General features: G+C 34.5%; 1 protein-coding gene across 2 annotated transcripts in view; it reads right to left on the bottom strand.

Moving 5' to 3' along the window:
* Positions 1-16,320, bottom strand: part of SMARCAD1 (SWI/SNF-related, matrix-associated actin-dependent regulator of chromatin, subfamily a, containing DEAD/H box 1) — an 80,413-nt gene that overhangs the window by 52,573 nt on the left and 11,520 nt on the right. For both annotated transcript variants that reach the window (XM_037830270.1, XM_037830269.1), the window contains exons 3-6: positions 14,292-14,469; positions 6,444-6,612; positions 3,587-3,653; positions 1,954-2,054 (exon numbers count right to left, since the gene is read on the bottom strand). In XM_037830270.1, coding sequence (XP_037686198.1) covers positions 1,954-2,054; positions 3,587-3,653; positions 6,444-6,612; positions 14,292-14,469 — 515 coding nt within the window. The remainder of the gene's footprint in view (positions 1-1,953; positions 2,055-3,586; positions 3,654-6,443; positions 6,613-14,291; positions 14,470-16,320) is intronic.

Genomic DNA, 16,320 nt, shown 5'->3' with positions numbered 1-16,320 from the left:
TGGACAAAATGATCCATCCTGTGAATACCAAAGACCTTACCACTTGGGTGCTTGCTCAACAAGGCCATACACAAAATGGTCATGGCAAAAGAGATGCAAGGTATGCATGGGGATCAATAAGATGAGACTTCCCCATACCAAGATTCATCTGGCTACCACAAATAGTGAGTACCCAACCTACCAAGAGCAGAGGCCAACAATGAGTCCCCAGTATAGCACCATTCCTCAGGAGGTTCAGTCAATTGTTTGGTAGCATGCTGTTTACACTGGATCCCTTTCATCATGAAAGAGACAGTGATGGATACCTACTCAGAATATGAATTTGCCTTCCTTTTCTACCTGCTTTTGGCAATTACCACCATACACAGATTTATGGAAAGCCTTATTCCCAATCACGGTACATTGTGACACAACAGAGTTTCTGACCAGGGAGCTAATTTCATTGATGAAATGTGTGTTAGTGGATTCACAGCCATGGAGTTCATTGATTTCACCATGTGCCCAATACCTAGAAGCAAAAACGGCTTACAGAACAGAACAGCTTACTGAAAATTCAGCATGTTAACTTGGAGAAAACATCCTACGAGGCTGACATTATGTTCAATAGGATGTTACATGCTTTGAATTAGCAATCAATATATGATGCTGCTTCTCCTATGGCCATTACACATGGGTTTGGAAACTGAAGCCTAGGCCCATTCCCCCACTTCACAACCATCTCTCACACCTAAAAACCCATTAGCAGAATTTTCACTTGTCATCAGTATTAGTTCCCAAGAGAAGAATGCTTCCATTAGGGGACACAAGATTGTCTCATTAAATTAGGGTAGAAACTGTAACCTCAGGGGTTTTATTTGTTATTGTAATGATTACTTTAGCTTATTTCCATTTCTTTACTTGTATTTGTAGTTGTTACTTCAGCTTATTTCCATTCCTTTACATGATACTGTAGTTGCTATCTTATGTTAACTAAGTGATTTATACTGGTTATTGAAATGGTTACTTTTGCTTATTTCCATTCCTTAACTTGTAATTGTAGCTGTTACTTTACCTTATACATTTTACAGTAATGGTTACTTTAGCTTATTTCCATTTAACTGAGTGACATGGAACACTGCTCAGTAACAACTCCATCTTTCCTTGGTTAAATCCCATTAAAAAAAACCCTCAATTCTTTAGACGTGGGGAAACAGATTTGAACTTTTCTTTTCTCCTGCCTCCTTACTTCTAATAAAACTCTTTTCTCGAAATCCTGGTGTCATAGCATATTTCCGTGTGCTTGGTAACAAGACTGCCACCCGGCTATTTTGGACTTCTTAAGTCGGGAAGGCAAAGGAGGACGTTACTATGCTAGTTGGGATGGTTGTTTCTGCTTTTGATTACCAAGGAGAAATTGTGTTGCTGTGAATGCAGATACAGAAGAACTATGTCTAGAAATAGGCAATTAACTGTGATGCCTCCTAGTAGTTCCATTCATAAAGTAAAAGCTAGTGGAAAACTAGAGCAACCCAATAAAGGTAAAAGCACTATTATTTTCAGAAACGGAGGTAATTAACAAATAAGTCATCTAGAAGAGTTATAAATAGTTGCCTCTTGGGAAGTGGGAAACTGTGGCAGTAGTGGTAGGGACCAGCTGTTTAAGTGCTGTGCAACCCCCTGTGTATGTATATCTTTAATGAAATAAAATTTAATTTAAAAATAGATTTTCCCAAAAAGTTACTTTGCCACACCACTAAAACACCTTTAAAAATTAAAACTCAGAAATAAGCAATATTGGATAAATTTAAAAGAAAGCAAAACAGTCACAAATTAAATGCAAACACAAAAAACCCTGAGTCAGATGTGAAAAGGAAGGACTGATTTATTTAGGAGGATTTTCATGTACGATATTCACAAAGTCAATATATTTTGTGCTTATGCAATTAATTTGACAATACAATTGACATAACTTACATGATCCAGTCTTTTCTTTTTTATAGATTGATCATCATTAAATTCATCTTCTTCATATGGCTCTGAAGAAGAAGATAATTTTCTTTTCCTGGGTCCACCACCTTTAAAAACACAGAAAAGCAAATTCAAACTTTGCATAGAAATGGGAAAACTCAACAAATGCTAAACAAAGACATACTGTATACATTTGCAGACAGTTCTCTTAACTTCAGGTACAATGTTCCATGTTCCTTCTCGTATATATTGTATATACACAAAAATGTCAGTGAATTGAGGGAACAATGAACAGAAATTCTTCGCCTTTCAAAAGTAGAAACCACTGTAATACTGTTTGGGCAAACTATTCTAATACATTATTTATGTTAAAAAATATGCATATCTAAATTGATAAGTTAATTCTACAAAGTAACATTGGAGGGTGGGCTTCTCCCCAGTGACTGAACATTCAGCAGTGAAAAGAAGTTGAGCCGCATCAGTTGTAGTTAATGTGAATAGCATCACTGACACAGATAATTAAGTGACTACTATGTACCAGGCTTAGCACAGGCTTTTTACAAGTGTTACTTCATTAACTTTTCACAACCAACCTACAAAGCAGAAAATATTTTCATTTTACAAATGAGGAACTGAAATATAGACAGCTTAAGAGATTAATGCTTTTAACCTAAAAACAAGAGTGTGACAATAGCAGGAAACCTACATGTTCTGTCATGACCAAAAAAAAAAAAAAAAAACCCACCAAAATCAATCTTCATGATTAAAAGAAATCATGTTATATACACACCAGCTATTCATAATAAATCATTAAATGATTTTTTTTAAAAATGCGAGCCAGTATCATTACTACATTTTGTAACCTACTGTGTGTGTCTGTATGTGTGTATTATTTATACGACTGTGTGTAAACTTAGGAAACAGCTGAGAATGATATAAAGCAAATTCAGAAGTGGTTGTTTGTGGCTTTACCACCTTCTTTTACTTCAAATACTTTCTTAACTAGTGGGATTATACGTAATTTTTACTTGTTATATATTTTTGTATATTCAAGTGAAAAAAAAACATTTGCTAAAATAAAACAAAAAACAGGAGGTACTCTCATGCTGCAAACTACTTCAAATGCATTTATTTTCATATCCCAAGCCTAAACATACATAAATATTTACTAAGTAAAAGAATGCTAACTGCCAGCTAGGACTTTCCCCAAGACATTATGTTTCTACTGATTCAGATCTGTAGACCTGTAAATAAAACCACAATGCATTAAGGAAGGATATGTAAGAAACACAGAAAGAAAATACACCTTCCAAAACTTCACTGTTATGGAGATTTATGTAAGAAAACAAGCAAAATTAACATTGAGAAAACTGACTTCTCCCTTTTTGAGAAAAATTCACCCCAGTAAACTAGGTCCCCAAATACTTGTATGAACTTAGGTAAATCAGTTAATCTTCTAATCTTCAGTTTCTTCACCTAAAAAAACTTAAGCCATTAATACCTCACAGGTTTCCTATAAGAATTCATGAAGGTGGATGGTAAACTGCAGAGAAATATTAAGCTTATTAAAATATGAAAAGATGACATTATTATTATATTGAAAATAAATCAACATGGCTTGAAACTGAGTCAGGCATACCTGCATCACCAAACATCAGCAAGGCAGCAGCAATTGCTCCATCCATAGTGCTTGTTGATTCAATCAACTAACAAAATTGAGAAAAGATTAATGTTTTAAAAATAACACTTTAAAAATTATTTCACTAAGATACTGAACTACTTAAGAATAATATATTTTATATATATATATATATATACACACACACACACACACAACGTAGGTGAGGAAATGTGTGTTATAGTTTAAGATCATTATTTTCCTACAATTTTCAGAAAACCTGATTTATCTTGAAAAATGTGAACTTATCTAAGCATATAAGATGCATCAGATTTATTCATCTATATAAAGAAAAAACTGAAACATAACAAATATATACAGTATAATCAAAGTTTTTGTTGTTTTAATTACAAGGTTCTGCACTAAAGCCTTAAAACTTCCTACGTATGCGTATAGGCACTGTGTGCATACGTGTGTACGTGTGTAAGGGAGAAAGAGAGCAAACAGAGACGGAGAGAAGGAGGAAGGGCGAAAGGGAGATAGACATTTATTCCTTTTATTTTTTTCTTAAAAAAGCATAATTCTGCTCACATTTTTTTCTCTAATAATTCAAAATATGAGTGAGATAAAGGGGTCAACTGCTTTTACTCTATTCCTGAATTGTGTGATTTTTTTTCTAGAAACATATTCATATATTACTTACATAATTACCAAAGTTTCAATATACTGTTTTTCTACTGTTCAGTAAAATGTGGGCCTTCAAAAAAAAACTAAACATCTCATCTTTTTACCTTGGTATATAGTTTCCCTTATTTCCAATGAGTTACTTAAAAAAAAAAATCTTACTTTTTAAAAAAAAAGCTATTTCTATATAAATTAAATAGCCTTAAATCAAATTTGAGAATGCTCTCTTCTATACTACTTTTCCTAATCTTGGATCCTCATAAATCCTAAAAGCCCCTCTTATTTTCAAAACAGCTAAAGCATATTCTTATCTAAGACTAAATTTTTATTTAATAACTTCTTGAATTCTTTTGTATGGGTCTAAAATCCTTCATACAGTAATTTGTAAATGTCACCTTTAAATCCCCTGAAAGGATGCCGATCACTTGAAATACGTTATTTTAAGAGAATGCTCTGCTCTAAAGAGGATGATATGCTGAATTCCCACAATTATAGATACTGATTAATGAAACATTAAGAGTTATTCTGTGTATCAATCCAATTTTCCCACTGAAATTATAAAATTAAGGAAAAGTGTTTCTGTAGGAAAAAAGTTCCATTGAAAGAAGAAACTCGGAAAGCAAGCTAAAACATTTTAAAATGAGATTTTTTCTTACTGATGAATATTTTAATACTCCATGTTTCTTCTGTTGGAAGCTCTTCCTTACTAGAGCTTTCCAACACTATAAGTAGCCCTGCAACTACTAGTGGCTACATTTCTTTTTTCTTTTCTGGAAATAAACATATCAACAAGAAGATAACATTACTGGCAGGGGAAAATGTGGACTCAACATACCACTGTGTAGTTTCATTTAGCTAAGAGCAGGAGGGTATCAAAATGATTTGGGGGAAAAAAAATGTGGGTTCATGTTAAAAATAACACAGAAAAGGAGTAACACTTAAGAATTTAAACTGGCATGCCCCAAACCACTTTTGGTTCACATACATATTTTACATGGCCTGAAGAGTATTTTTGATTTTCTTTAAATCTGATTCATACTAACACACAGATGAACCTGAAAACCTCACTCTAAGTAAAAGAAGCCAGTCACAAAAGATCACATATTGTATGATCTCATTTACATGAAATGTACAGAATAGGCAAATCTACAAAGACAAAAAGTTGATTAGTGGTTGCCCAGAACTGAGGAAGAGAGGGAGACAAATGGGGAGTGAGTGCTTAACAGGGACAAGGTTTATTTTGGGGAGAAAAGTCACAGAATTAGATTATGGTGATGGTTGTACAACTTTGTAAATATTCCAAAACCAATGAATTGTACTCTTTAAATGAAATGGATGATCACTATGGTATGTAAGTTATATCTCAATAAAGCTGTTAAATAATTGATTACCAACACTAAATAAAATTCCAACTTTTTCCATTCATTCGAAAAGTATGAATACCTAGTATTAAGGGTCTTGATAACCCACATGACCATATTCACCTGGAGCTGAGCAGCACCTACTCCTTGTAGAAAGAACCATAATATTCTATCTAGTATGCCAGTGTCCATCACTTCCAAGTTTACTGTCTAGCCCATACAGATATGGTAACTCCTAAGCATCACATAAGGGCAGGGAAAGGGATAGGGAAGGTGAGGGGCATTAGTGGTCAATTTTTATCTGTTCTTGTAATAAAAGACCCTATTATAGAACAAATTTTATATATTTCAGCTACCACTTATTTCATTAAACAAGTGTTTCTCAGCAATGGTGCTACTGGTAGGGCAATTCTTTGTTATACAGGACTATTTCTGGTATTGTGGGGTATTTAGTATCTCTAGCTCCATCTAAATGCCAACAGTCAGCCTCATCATCATGGGGAAGTTTCTCAGTGTTTCCAGAGGAAGATGGCCGTTTCCCCATTTTAGCACCACTCAGCACACAAATAAAGCCTCACAACCTATGTGAGCTATTTAGGATCAAATAATTTTATTATTTATAGGTGAATAACTTCACCTATCAATGGGTTAAGACCATCACCAAATTACTTAAAATTACCTTATTATTACATAAAATAATAGCTGATAATTATCTTCAGACATAAGATACCTTTAGAAAAATGACTATCCATTAATTAAAGCACTGGATATAGGGGAGACTTCAATCATCATCACAGCCACAACAATCAATACAAATAATAAAAGAGTGTAACCTTAAGTAAATCGTTGTCACTTCTTTGTGGAAAAAGTTCCTTCAGGGTCTGAAGTTTAGCATCTTTGAGATCTTCCAATTCTGAAAGGTCTTCCAATTCTGAAATATCATCATTTCTACCTGCCATGGTAGGATGGTCTTCAGACTCTTCATCTTCAGATGGTTCAGAACTAAAAATATTTTCAGATGAAAAAAAAAATTAATGTATTACTAATGTTATTTCATTATACTTATCTATGTGTGTATACATAATACAGGACAAATGTAGTTCTTTTCAGTATTAAATGCAATCTACACTTGTCAAAAGAGTAAAAGAACTTTTTTTCATTTCAGTATGGTTAAGTATATAAACCTACATTCCCAAAGAAAGCATACTTCCAAAATATCTCAAATTATTTGGTCTGGGATGAAAAATAACAAGACAGGGAACTATCTGGCATTTAATTTGCTAAGATCAACATATATTTACTGCATGTCCACCATATTCTCTTTTCTATTCTTGTTCCACTATGCTCTGCAGATCAGATAAGTGTTGTAATACTGTTCCTGAGTAATTATGAAGCTTTACTGAGATAATGAAAAAGAATTTTCAGGGCCTACCAAAGTGATCAGGATCTAAATGTTAAAATCAAAATGGTCCCATTCAATATCACAATCTCTGCCAGAAACTAAGGATTTCCTTAGTAAAGACAGAGCATATATTTCATAATGGGGATTTATTCTCCAACAACTATAAATCCCATTTATTTCACATCATGTGTTCCTCCAAATAAAAGATATTTTGGGTCAGACTTTACATATTTATTCCTCAAACAAAAAATGTCATTTTGAAAGTTAGGTTTTCAAACATGGTAGACATTCTATAGGTCAGAACTACAACTGAAGCAAATGGATAGAAGTTACAAAATCAGAGAAAGAAAGCAAGATGGAAGATAGTTAAGTACATTCTAGTGCAAACTTTGCTATGCAGCTAATTCTATTTTTGGACAACTCAATCTTGGACACAACCAGAATCTGCACAATACTAAGTTCTCTATACCCACTCTTGTTAGTTTAATTGTGCCTTTTAAAAGGCATTTAATATACCTAAGAATCACCAGAAAATATTTAAAATATTTCCAAGGACCAAGAGCATGTAGTTTAACAAGCTCCTAGATGACTTTTTGAACCTTGCTCTGAGAACTGCTCTGAAGCAACAAGGCAAAATAAATCACTTCCTTTTTCATTATGTCAGTGCTTTAAATATATGAAGACAATCACTTGTTTCTTCCTCTTCCAGTATACCCAGACTTCTCATTCCTGATATACTCATCTCTGAATTTTTACTCTGTTTTTGTATTTTCATTCTTGCTACCTGACTTTGCCTCCTAGATTACAGGAAAAAAAGGAAAGCATTCAGGTTGGAATCCCTTCACAATTCCTGTCCTGAACAGCTACTTTTAGAAGTCCTTACTCTTCCAGCTGTCATAACCTTAACCTAGTGACAGACTTAGGATCATTTGTAGTGGGACAAACTTCAAGCCTCTTGAAGTAATAAGTATTCATATTGCCCATGAATCTTATCAAGCCTTGGATTTAACTTCCAGTTTATAAGAAACACAAGTGATAGAAGAGTTGGTTCAATAAAATCATGAAGAAACAATCAGAAAAATCTATTTTCTCAAAGACAACTGCATGATCTCTTCAATAAATCAAAGTCCTTAAAAGGGGGGGAGTCCCCTATGTTGGGACCTGACTCCCAGGGTCCCAGGGTCCCAGGGTCCCAGGGGTGTAAATCTCCCTGGCAATGCAGGATATGACTCCCGGGGATGAATCTGGACCGGGCACCATGGGACTGAGAATATCTTCTTGACCGAAAGGGGGATGCGAAATGAAATGAAATAACGCTTCAGTGGCTGAGATTTCAAATGGAGTCGAGAGGTCACTTTGGTGGACACTCTTACGCACTATATAGATAACACTTTTTAGGTTTTAATATATCGGGATAGCTAGAAGTAAATACCTGAAACTACCAAACTCCAACCCAGTAGCCCTGACTCTTGAAGACGATTGTATAACAATGTAGCCTACGAGGGGTGACAGCATGATTGTGAAAACCTTGTGGATTGCACTCCCTTTATCCAGTGTATGGATGGATGAGTAGAAAAATGGGGAGAAAACCTAAATGGAAAATAGGGTGGGATGGGGGGGTGATTTGAGTGTTCTTTTTTATTTTTATTTTTTATTCTGATTCTTTCTGATGTAAAGAAAATGTTCAAAAACAGATTGGGGTGATGAATGCACAGCTATATGATGGTACTGTGAACAGCTGGTTGTACACCATGGATGACTGTATGGTATGTGAATATATCTCAATAAAACTGAATTTCAAAATAAATAAAAAAATAATTTAAAAAAAAAGGGGGGGTGCACTGTTACAGATTAAAAGAGAGTTAAGAATTATAACATCCAAATGCAGTGGATGTTCTTGGTTTGGATCCTGGCTTGAAAACCAGCCACAAAACACATGAAATTGAATATGAGCTAGAAATTGGATGATACTAGAGAATTGCTGATTGGTAATATATTGTGATTATCTGGGAGGGAGGGGGCATACAAGAATTAAGGGATGTTGGGATATCTGTAATTTACTTTAAAATACTCAGTTAACAGTAACAACAACAAATGAAACAGTAGAGAAAAATGTTAATTGCTAAATCTAGGAGACAGAGAGATGGGTATTCATTATATACTATTCCACATTTTCATGAAACTTTAAAAGAAAAAAAAAACTGCAAGATCAACAGATCTTTTGCGTTATTTTATCTGGTTTCAGATAAAGTTCCCTCCTGTAGGGGTAAGAGATTTTAGTCTTTCCACTTCCTACAGGATCCTGCTCTCTCTCGCTACTCTTCTGTCTCCTAGGTCTTTTCTCTTTCTGTAAACTCCTCCACCCAAGGCTATGAGATGCTCAAGGCTGCATTCATTCATTAATTCAATATGCCAGGAGTTCTAGGCACTGTGGACACAGCAGCGAAAAAACAAGTTCTCCGCTCCTTCACAAATTTTATCAGACTTTGAGTTTCTATTTCCTTATTTCCTATATAGTTCCCTACCTACTGCCCTACCTTGTCACACAACTTTGGTGAAAATGCTCTCACCATAGACAATAATACCCTCAAACTGCTGAATATGATGAAAACTTTTCATTCCTTTTTCTTCTGTGGTCCCAAACACTGTTGACAAATCTCGCAAAGACTTAGCCCCACTCTCACACACATACATGGGTTCTACAACATCACTACTTCTGATTTTCCCATTACCTCTCAGGTTCATCCTTCTTAATCTCTATAGCAGACTCTCTATCTTTTGTTCACCTTCTTGAATTAACGGCGTTACCTAGGATTCAGTCTTCAGCTCTTTCTTATCTGTAAATGCTTCCTGGGAGATTTAATCAACTGCCAGAATCTCTAATATTTACATCAGTGGTTTTCAATGGGGGTGATTTTGTCCCAGGGAAGATGTGGCAATGTCTGGAGACATTTTTATCATGACTAGAGGAGTGCTACTGGAATGTGTGAGTAGAGGTCAGGGATGCTGCTAAACATAGGACAGAGACCCACACAAGAAAGAATTATCCGACCCAAAATGTCAAAATAGCATGAAGGTTAAGAAACTCTGATAACTGAAATGCCCATACTTAGGAGTTTGACTGATGAGCTATGGAACATTCACACACAGATTTCTAAGGACTGATACAGAGTGGTTTCCAGGACATACTGTTAAAACTGAATAAAAACAAATTAAAAAAAAATGAGTGTGCACATGTGTTTTGTGAGTTGTATGTGTGTATATACATATACATAGTGTGATATATTTTGTATATGAAACAAGAAAAATGGTACATAAAAGATAAATAGAAAGTATGATGAGAAACTGAAGAAGTTTGTTGGTTATGCAGGTTGGAATGGAAAGGAAGGAACAGGAGAGGGAGTATCACTTCCCTGAGTAAATCCTATGTAAAGTTTTGACTTTTGAAGCTTGTTAATATTTTTAATATTTAAAGACAAAATTAAACAAACAAGCAAACAAAAAAAACAGGGACAAGGAAAAACCCTGAAAGAACAAAAAATAACATTAATGAACTTAACTATACTTCAAATGAATAACATAGAGAAAAATTAAAATAAAAAATTAAATAATCCAAGTTCTTCGACTATATATGCTCAATGTGAAGAAAAATAAAACCTATAAATAAATTTTGAACTCGGTTTAATGGTTGAGTGGTAAGGGTATAGCAATTTTGAAACTATTTTATGTATACTAGATAACTAAGCAAATGAGTAAATATACTGATATTGCTGAGAGCCAGAATTCTCACTGTCAGAAAAGGAAGATGCAAATATAAAAGGAAAGAGGCAAGAAGAGGCCTGTATGACAGATCAGAATTAAAGGTATCATTATAAAACTCATGATTAAAATAAAAGCCAAACGCACCCCACTGCCATCCCAATCCCACCCTCACATACATATTTCCTAGGCTGGTCAGCAAAGAACACACCTAATTCCAGATTTGTAAATACCATTCCCTACTAAAGGGAACCAGTGCTACTTGGAGAAATGCTAATTCCAGGCTTGGGTAGAGAAAGTACAAGTCAAGTCTTAACATTTTGTGTCAGAGGGAGTGTCTCAAAAAAAAGGTATAGAAACCTCTTAAAATGACATAATAGCCTGCTTGATGGGGCACTCCCCTGCCAAAACTGAGCAATTTGAACATTAAAATGAATAATGATTGCAATGAACTATAACGCACTGAATAAAATAAGCATCCATGGTTCCATTTTGATATTTACTATACTATATAAACACACAAATAAAAGAATAAATGAGGAGAGAAGGGAAAGCTCTTCTTTACAGTAGAATACCAAATAATAAAAGTAGAAGGAATGACAAATATACCACCACCATTTTGCAATCATCATCATAACTGATTCAGGCAAAAATCTTCAATGGATGTTAAACCTATTGGGTTAAAGTATGATGGGGAACAGGATTATTATTCAATCTCAAGGTATCTCCCCACAGACTACACAATCATTACAAAGGGAAAAATGGTGACTTTTTAGTGAAGAAATCTGGCATGAACCATGTAAAGTTAAACTCTCCAAGTGATGACAAAGGGATATTATGTGCCTACTAATCTAACATACTGAGGACACAAGATCATTTAAGTGGTATTCCTGTCACTTAATCTAAATCTAATCACGAAGAAGTATCAGGTAAAACCTAAGCTGAGAAACATTCTAAAAAAGTGGACTTTTCTCTTCTTGTGATACTACAGTATCATGAGAAATAAAAACAGGTTGCCTAAGTGTTTCACGTTAAATAAGACTAAAGAGTCATGACAAACCAAGTATAATTTATGATTCTGGACTAGATCCTAGAAAAAAAATTACTATAAAAAAGTACAACTCAAAATACGATCTAAGGACTGACTGCTTGTCCTCAAACTTAGAACTGTTTATTGCCTGTCCATGATAAAATAAGAAACTTAAACCAGAAAGTAAAACAACTATGTTTCCTGAGCACATTGCTTAATGCAACTGACATTTTTCTTCACTGCCAGACTTTCTTGGTGAAGGAAGCAGTATGTTTATTTACATTCCAATGCATATTACTTATTTAAAACAGTACCTAGAGGAAGGCACTATTGGGATAATGGGAAAATTTAAATATGGGCTATATATCAGACATTATTATTGTAACATTAGTAACTGGTAATTCCTGAAATTGAAACAGTACTATTGTTATGTAAGGAAATAAATGCCTGTTCTTAGGAGAAAGAGGTAAAGGGCACAGTACTAATTATAATTATTTATGAAGAAGGAGATAAAGCAAATGTAGGGAAATATTAATAATGGGTGAATCTATTTGAAAGCATTGTGGGAGTGGATTATATTATTTTTGCAACTAATCTGTAAATTAATTTCTTTTTCAAAATACAAAGTAAAAAAAAGCTAATATATCAATTTTCCTCAGGATCTTCATTATTTTTCATCTCAGAGTGAATTTGGAGAATAAGACATTAACATAATGGTTTAAGTGCCAAAATAAAATCATTTTAAGAGGAATTCTTACTTCTACCATCTCTTGCTCCTCCTTGCAATATTTTCTTCATTTAGCTTCTAGAAGCCCACACAATCTTTGACTTTTCTCTTGCCTCAATATGATCTAAGGACCGACTGCTTGTCCTCAAACTTAGAACTGTTTATTGCCTGTCCATGATAAAATAAGAAACTTACACCAGAAGTTAAAACAACTATGTTTCCTGAGCGAGTTTGTTCATCGTTATTTCTAATCACTGAACAGTACCTACCTACCTATCTCGGAACCTTCTACAGGTTTCTTCTCATCTCCCTGTTCCTAAAAGCCAAAGTTCCCCTGGCCTAAGTCTTTCAACTAAGAAATCTCTTCTTCTCCAGTTATACTTGTAGCCCTTTGTGATTTCACCTAATCATACTGCTTTACATATCAAATCCTGGTAACTCCCAAATTCAGATATGCAATCTAGACCTCTCCCCAGAATCCAAATATCACAAATTCAATTGCCTACCTGACATCTCTACTTAGATGTCTAAGAATCTTCTCAATCAAAGCATGTTCAGAACTCAATTGTTAATCTTCCCTTGAAATGGTCGGCTCTCCCCAACCTACACACACACCTGAAACAGTCCTTCCTATCTCAGCAAATCTAACTTGATTCTCCCAGTTGTCAGGCCAAAAACCTAAAATCATCCTGGATTCCTTTCTTTCCTACCCTACACGCAATCCATCAACAAATCCTCTCTGCTCTAGTTTCAAAGTATATCAAGAATCTAACCACTTCTTACCACTTCCACAGGTGCTAGCCTGATCTAGGCTTCTATTATTTTTTGCTTGGGTTATTTCAACAGTATTACCTCTACTACTCTTGATCCCTCACATCCAGAGAAACCTTTAAAATATATGTCAGATCATTTTACTCCTCTGCTCACAACTCTCCATTAACCTCCCATCTCATTCAGAATAAAAGCCAAATAAGCTACAGGACTACCAAGATTAAGCCCCTTCTCCATACCACCCCTTTATCTCTGTGGCCTCAAGTCCTTCATTCTGCAACCCTTGTCTTCTGCTTTCCTCAAAAGCACCAGGCATAATGCCACCTAAGGGTGACTGAAGGTGTTATTTCCAGACATTCACTCCACATAGTTAACTTTCTTACCCCTCTCAGGTCTTCGCTCAAACATCATCTCAATGAAGGTTTCTCTGACCATGCTCTTCAGAAAAAACTTTGCCCCCACTCCAGGTCCTGAACTCCCTATTTCTTTTCCCCTTTGCCCCTAATGTTTATCATTTGACATACTATGTGTTTTGTTTGTTTATTGTCTTTTTATATGACTAGGATATAAGCTCAGGGACGGTAGGGATTTGGTGAGTTTGTTCATTGTTACTTCTAACCACTAAACAGTACCTACCTACCTATCTCATAGAATGAGCCCAATAAATACATTAAAATAATCTTACTTGACTCATGGGCTTAAGAACAAATCATAGTGTCTACATAAATTACCAGAGGTTATTTGTTAAAATAATTTCCTTATCTATAGAGTTTAAAAAAGAGCTACTTTTAAAATTTCTGGTCTCACTAAATTTTTATTGGAAACTCACCATCTTCCAGGAAAAAAAAACAAAACAAAAAACACATTGTGCCTCTTTACATCTACATGTACTCAGAGAATAACCAAGGTTCAGTCATGAAAGGGAATTAACCAAAATATTCCAAAATCTCTTATGCATACAAATATAATGAATCTAGTATTAAGCTGCTTACACTATAATCACGGTATCTTTGTTGAATTTTTTCTCTTGAATTGCATTGGAACAATTTGGGGAAACAACATCTTCAGTATCAGAAGACAAATCAATATACTGTATTCCTCTTTGATTCTTGAAATATGATATACTTGCATTTCTTTCATTTTCTGGAGTTTCTGGAACACTAGAATCTTCTGCAAAAGAAAAAAAAAACATGAGAAAAGGCATTCTGAGCAACTTAACAAAACAAACCCAGTTCTTATCACTTTAAAAAATTAAATAAACTACGGCTGCTGTTAAGATTATTTCCCATGTGACACCTAGGGGAAATTACAAAATAGAGGTTTGTATTTTATATACCACCCCTTTTCTTTCTGTGCTTTTATTTCATAGTACTCAGTTCTTGACTAAGACAACATGGGTTTTAGAGCCCCCAAAGACTTGGATTTCAACCCTTTTAGTCAAGCTACTTAATTTCTCTAAACCTCAGTTTCCTCACCCGTAAAACAGAGATGCTAATAATTACAGCTAATGTGCACATAAAAGCACATAACGTATACACAGAATTGAGTTCAGTAAATGGCACAACGGTCAGTATCCAATAAACATTAGCTATCACATAAATGTTGGTATCATCTGGCTGTACAAATCAGGTCAGTAAAGTGTTATGTCAGAGTTTCTCTCCAAGGGGTAAGGAGCTCCAAAATTATTCTTTTCTTTTTTTATTATTATAAAACTCTCTCTCTCCCTTATAGCCCTCTAGGAGGAAGATAATCATATTGAAGGAATCAGATTAAAGTAAAAATAGTCAGTGCCCTGGGTCTAGGGAATATTTATATTTTAAAAAGCAAAGAATGATCTTTACTTTAAAGGCGTCAATTAGAAAAAATCAACCACAGCAACCATTAAGTACTTTCCCAGTAAATATCAAGTCCTCAACTAAAATGCTTACAAACATTTAATCCTCATGATAAACCCAAAGGGGCACACACTGCCATCATCATTTATAGATAAACTTAAGGTTTAGAGAAAGTAACCTGCCCAAAGTCATGTAGAAGGAAGCAACAGATCAGAAATCTAAGCCCAAGAAGCCTCCTGAAACTGTCACAAAAGGATAGCAATCATTATTTTGAGGCTCAAAAGCCTTATCTGTAAATAACATTAACCAAGATCTACAGGACCACTGTTTACTCTTGGAGGGCACTAAAACATGGACTTTTCTTTACATCCTATAATACTGTCCTAGCAACAATATTGAAAAACAAAACATATTTTTCCAACTCCATTCTTGAGTTGTCCTGGGTGAAGAACTCTGCAATGAACAAATCATAGCTGCCATAAAAATGAAAACACCTTCAAATTTGGGTAATTATGTAAACTACTAAAATTACAGTCCAACTCCTGTAAAATATATATAAAGATACTACAGAGTCTGATTTTACAAAGTGTTCCTGATATGCCATCTAAATAAAATGAAAAATTTAGATATTTACCATATCACGTCACTTTGGTGGACATTCTTACGCACTATATAGATAACACTTATTAGGTTTTAATATATTGGAATAGCTAGAAGTAAACACATGCATGAGAGCTGAATACTTTAATTAGTGATAATGTCCTGGCTTCTTGTTCTTTAGAAGGGCTATGGGAAAATGATCTGGATTGTGCATTTTTCTTTAAAATGTCTTTCATTTAAAATGAAGAGAAATTTTTCCAAAACTAGACATTTAAATGCCTAACTGCTATACTGGGGGACAGGAGGATGTCTAAGAATTCTGTTAGTGAGGATTAAGAACATGACTGTTTCTTGACTCTGATTATATGTTCATCTTTTCTTTGATTTCCTCCCCTTACTGTACAGATTACAATATAAAATATATGGTAAAGAAATACCAGTTTTTAAAACTAATCCTTAATATGCTTAGCTAACAGAACAACAGCAACAAAAAATACAGGAGAAGTTTGGTTTATGATCCATCATGTAGCCAATTACTTAGAATTTTTTCCGGATATCTAACATCCCATAAAACTATATACATTAA

Source organism: Choloepus didactylus, chromosome 3 (assembly GCF_015220235.1).
Source record: "Choloepus didactylus isolate mChoDid1 chromosome 3, mChoDid1.pri, whole genome shotgun sequence".
NCBI classification, from domain to species: domain Eukaryota; kingdom Metazoa; phylum Chordata; class Mammalia; order Pilosa; family Megalonychidae; genus Choloepus; species Choloepus didactylus.
This window is presented reverse-complemented; position numbering and strand designations above follow the sequence as displayed.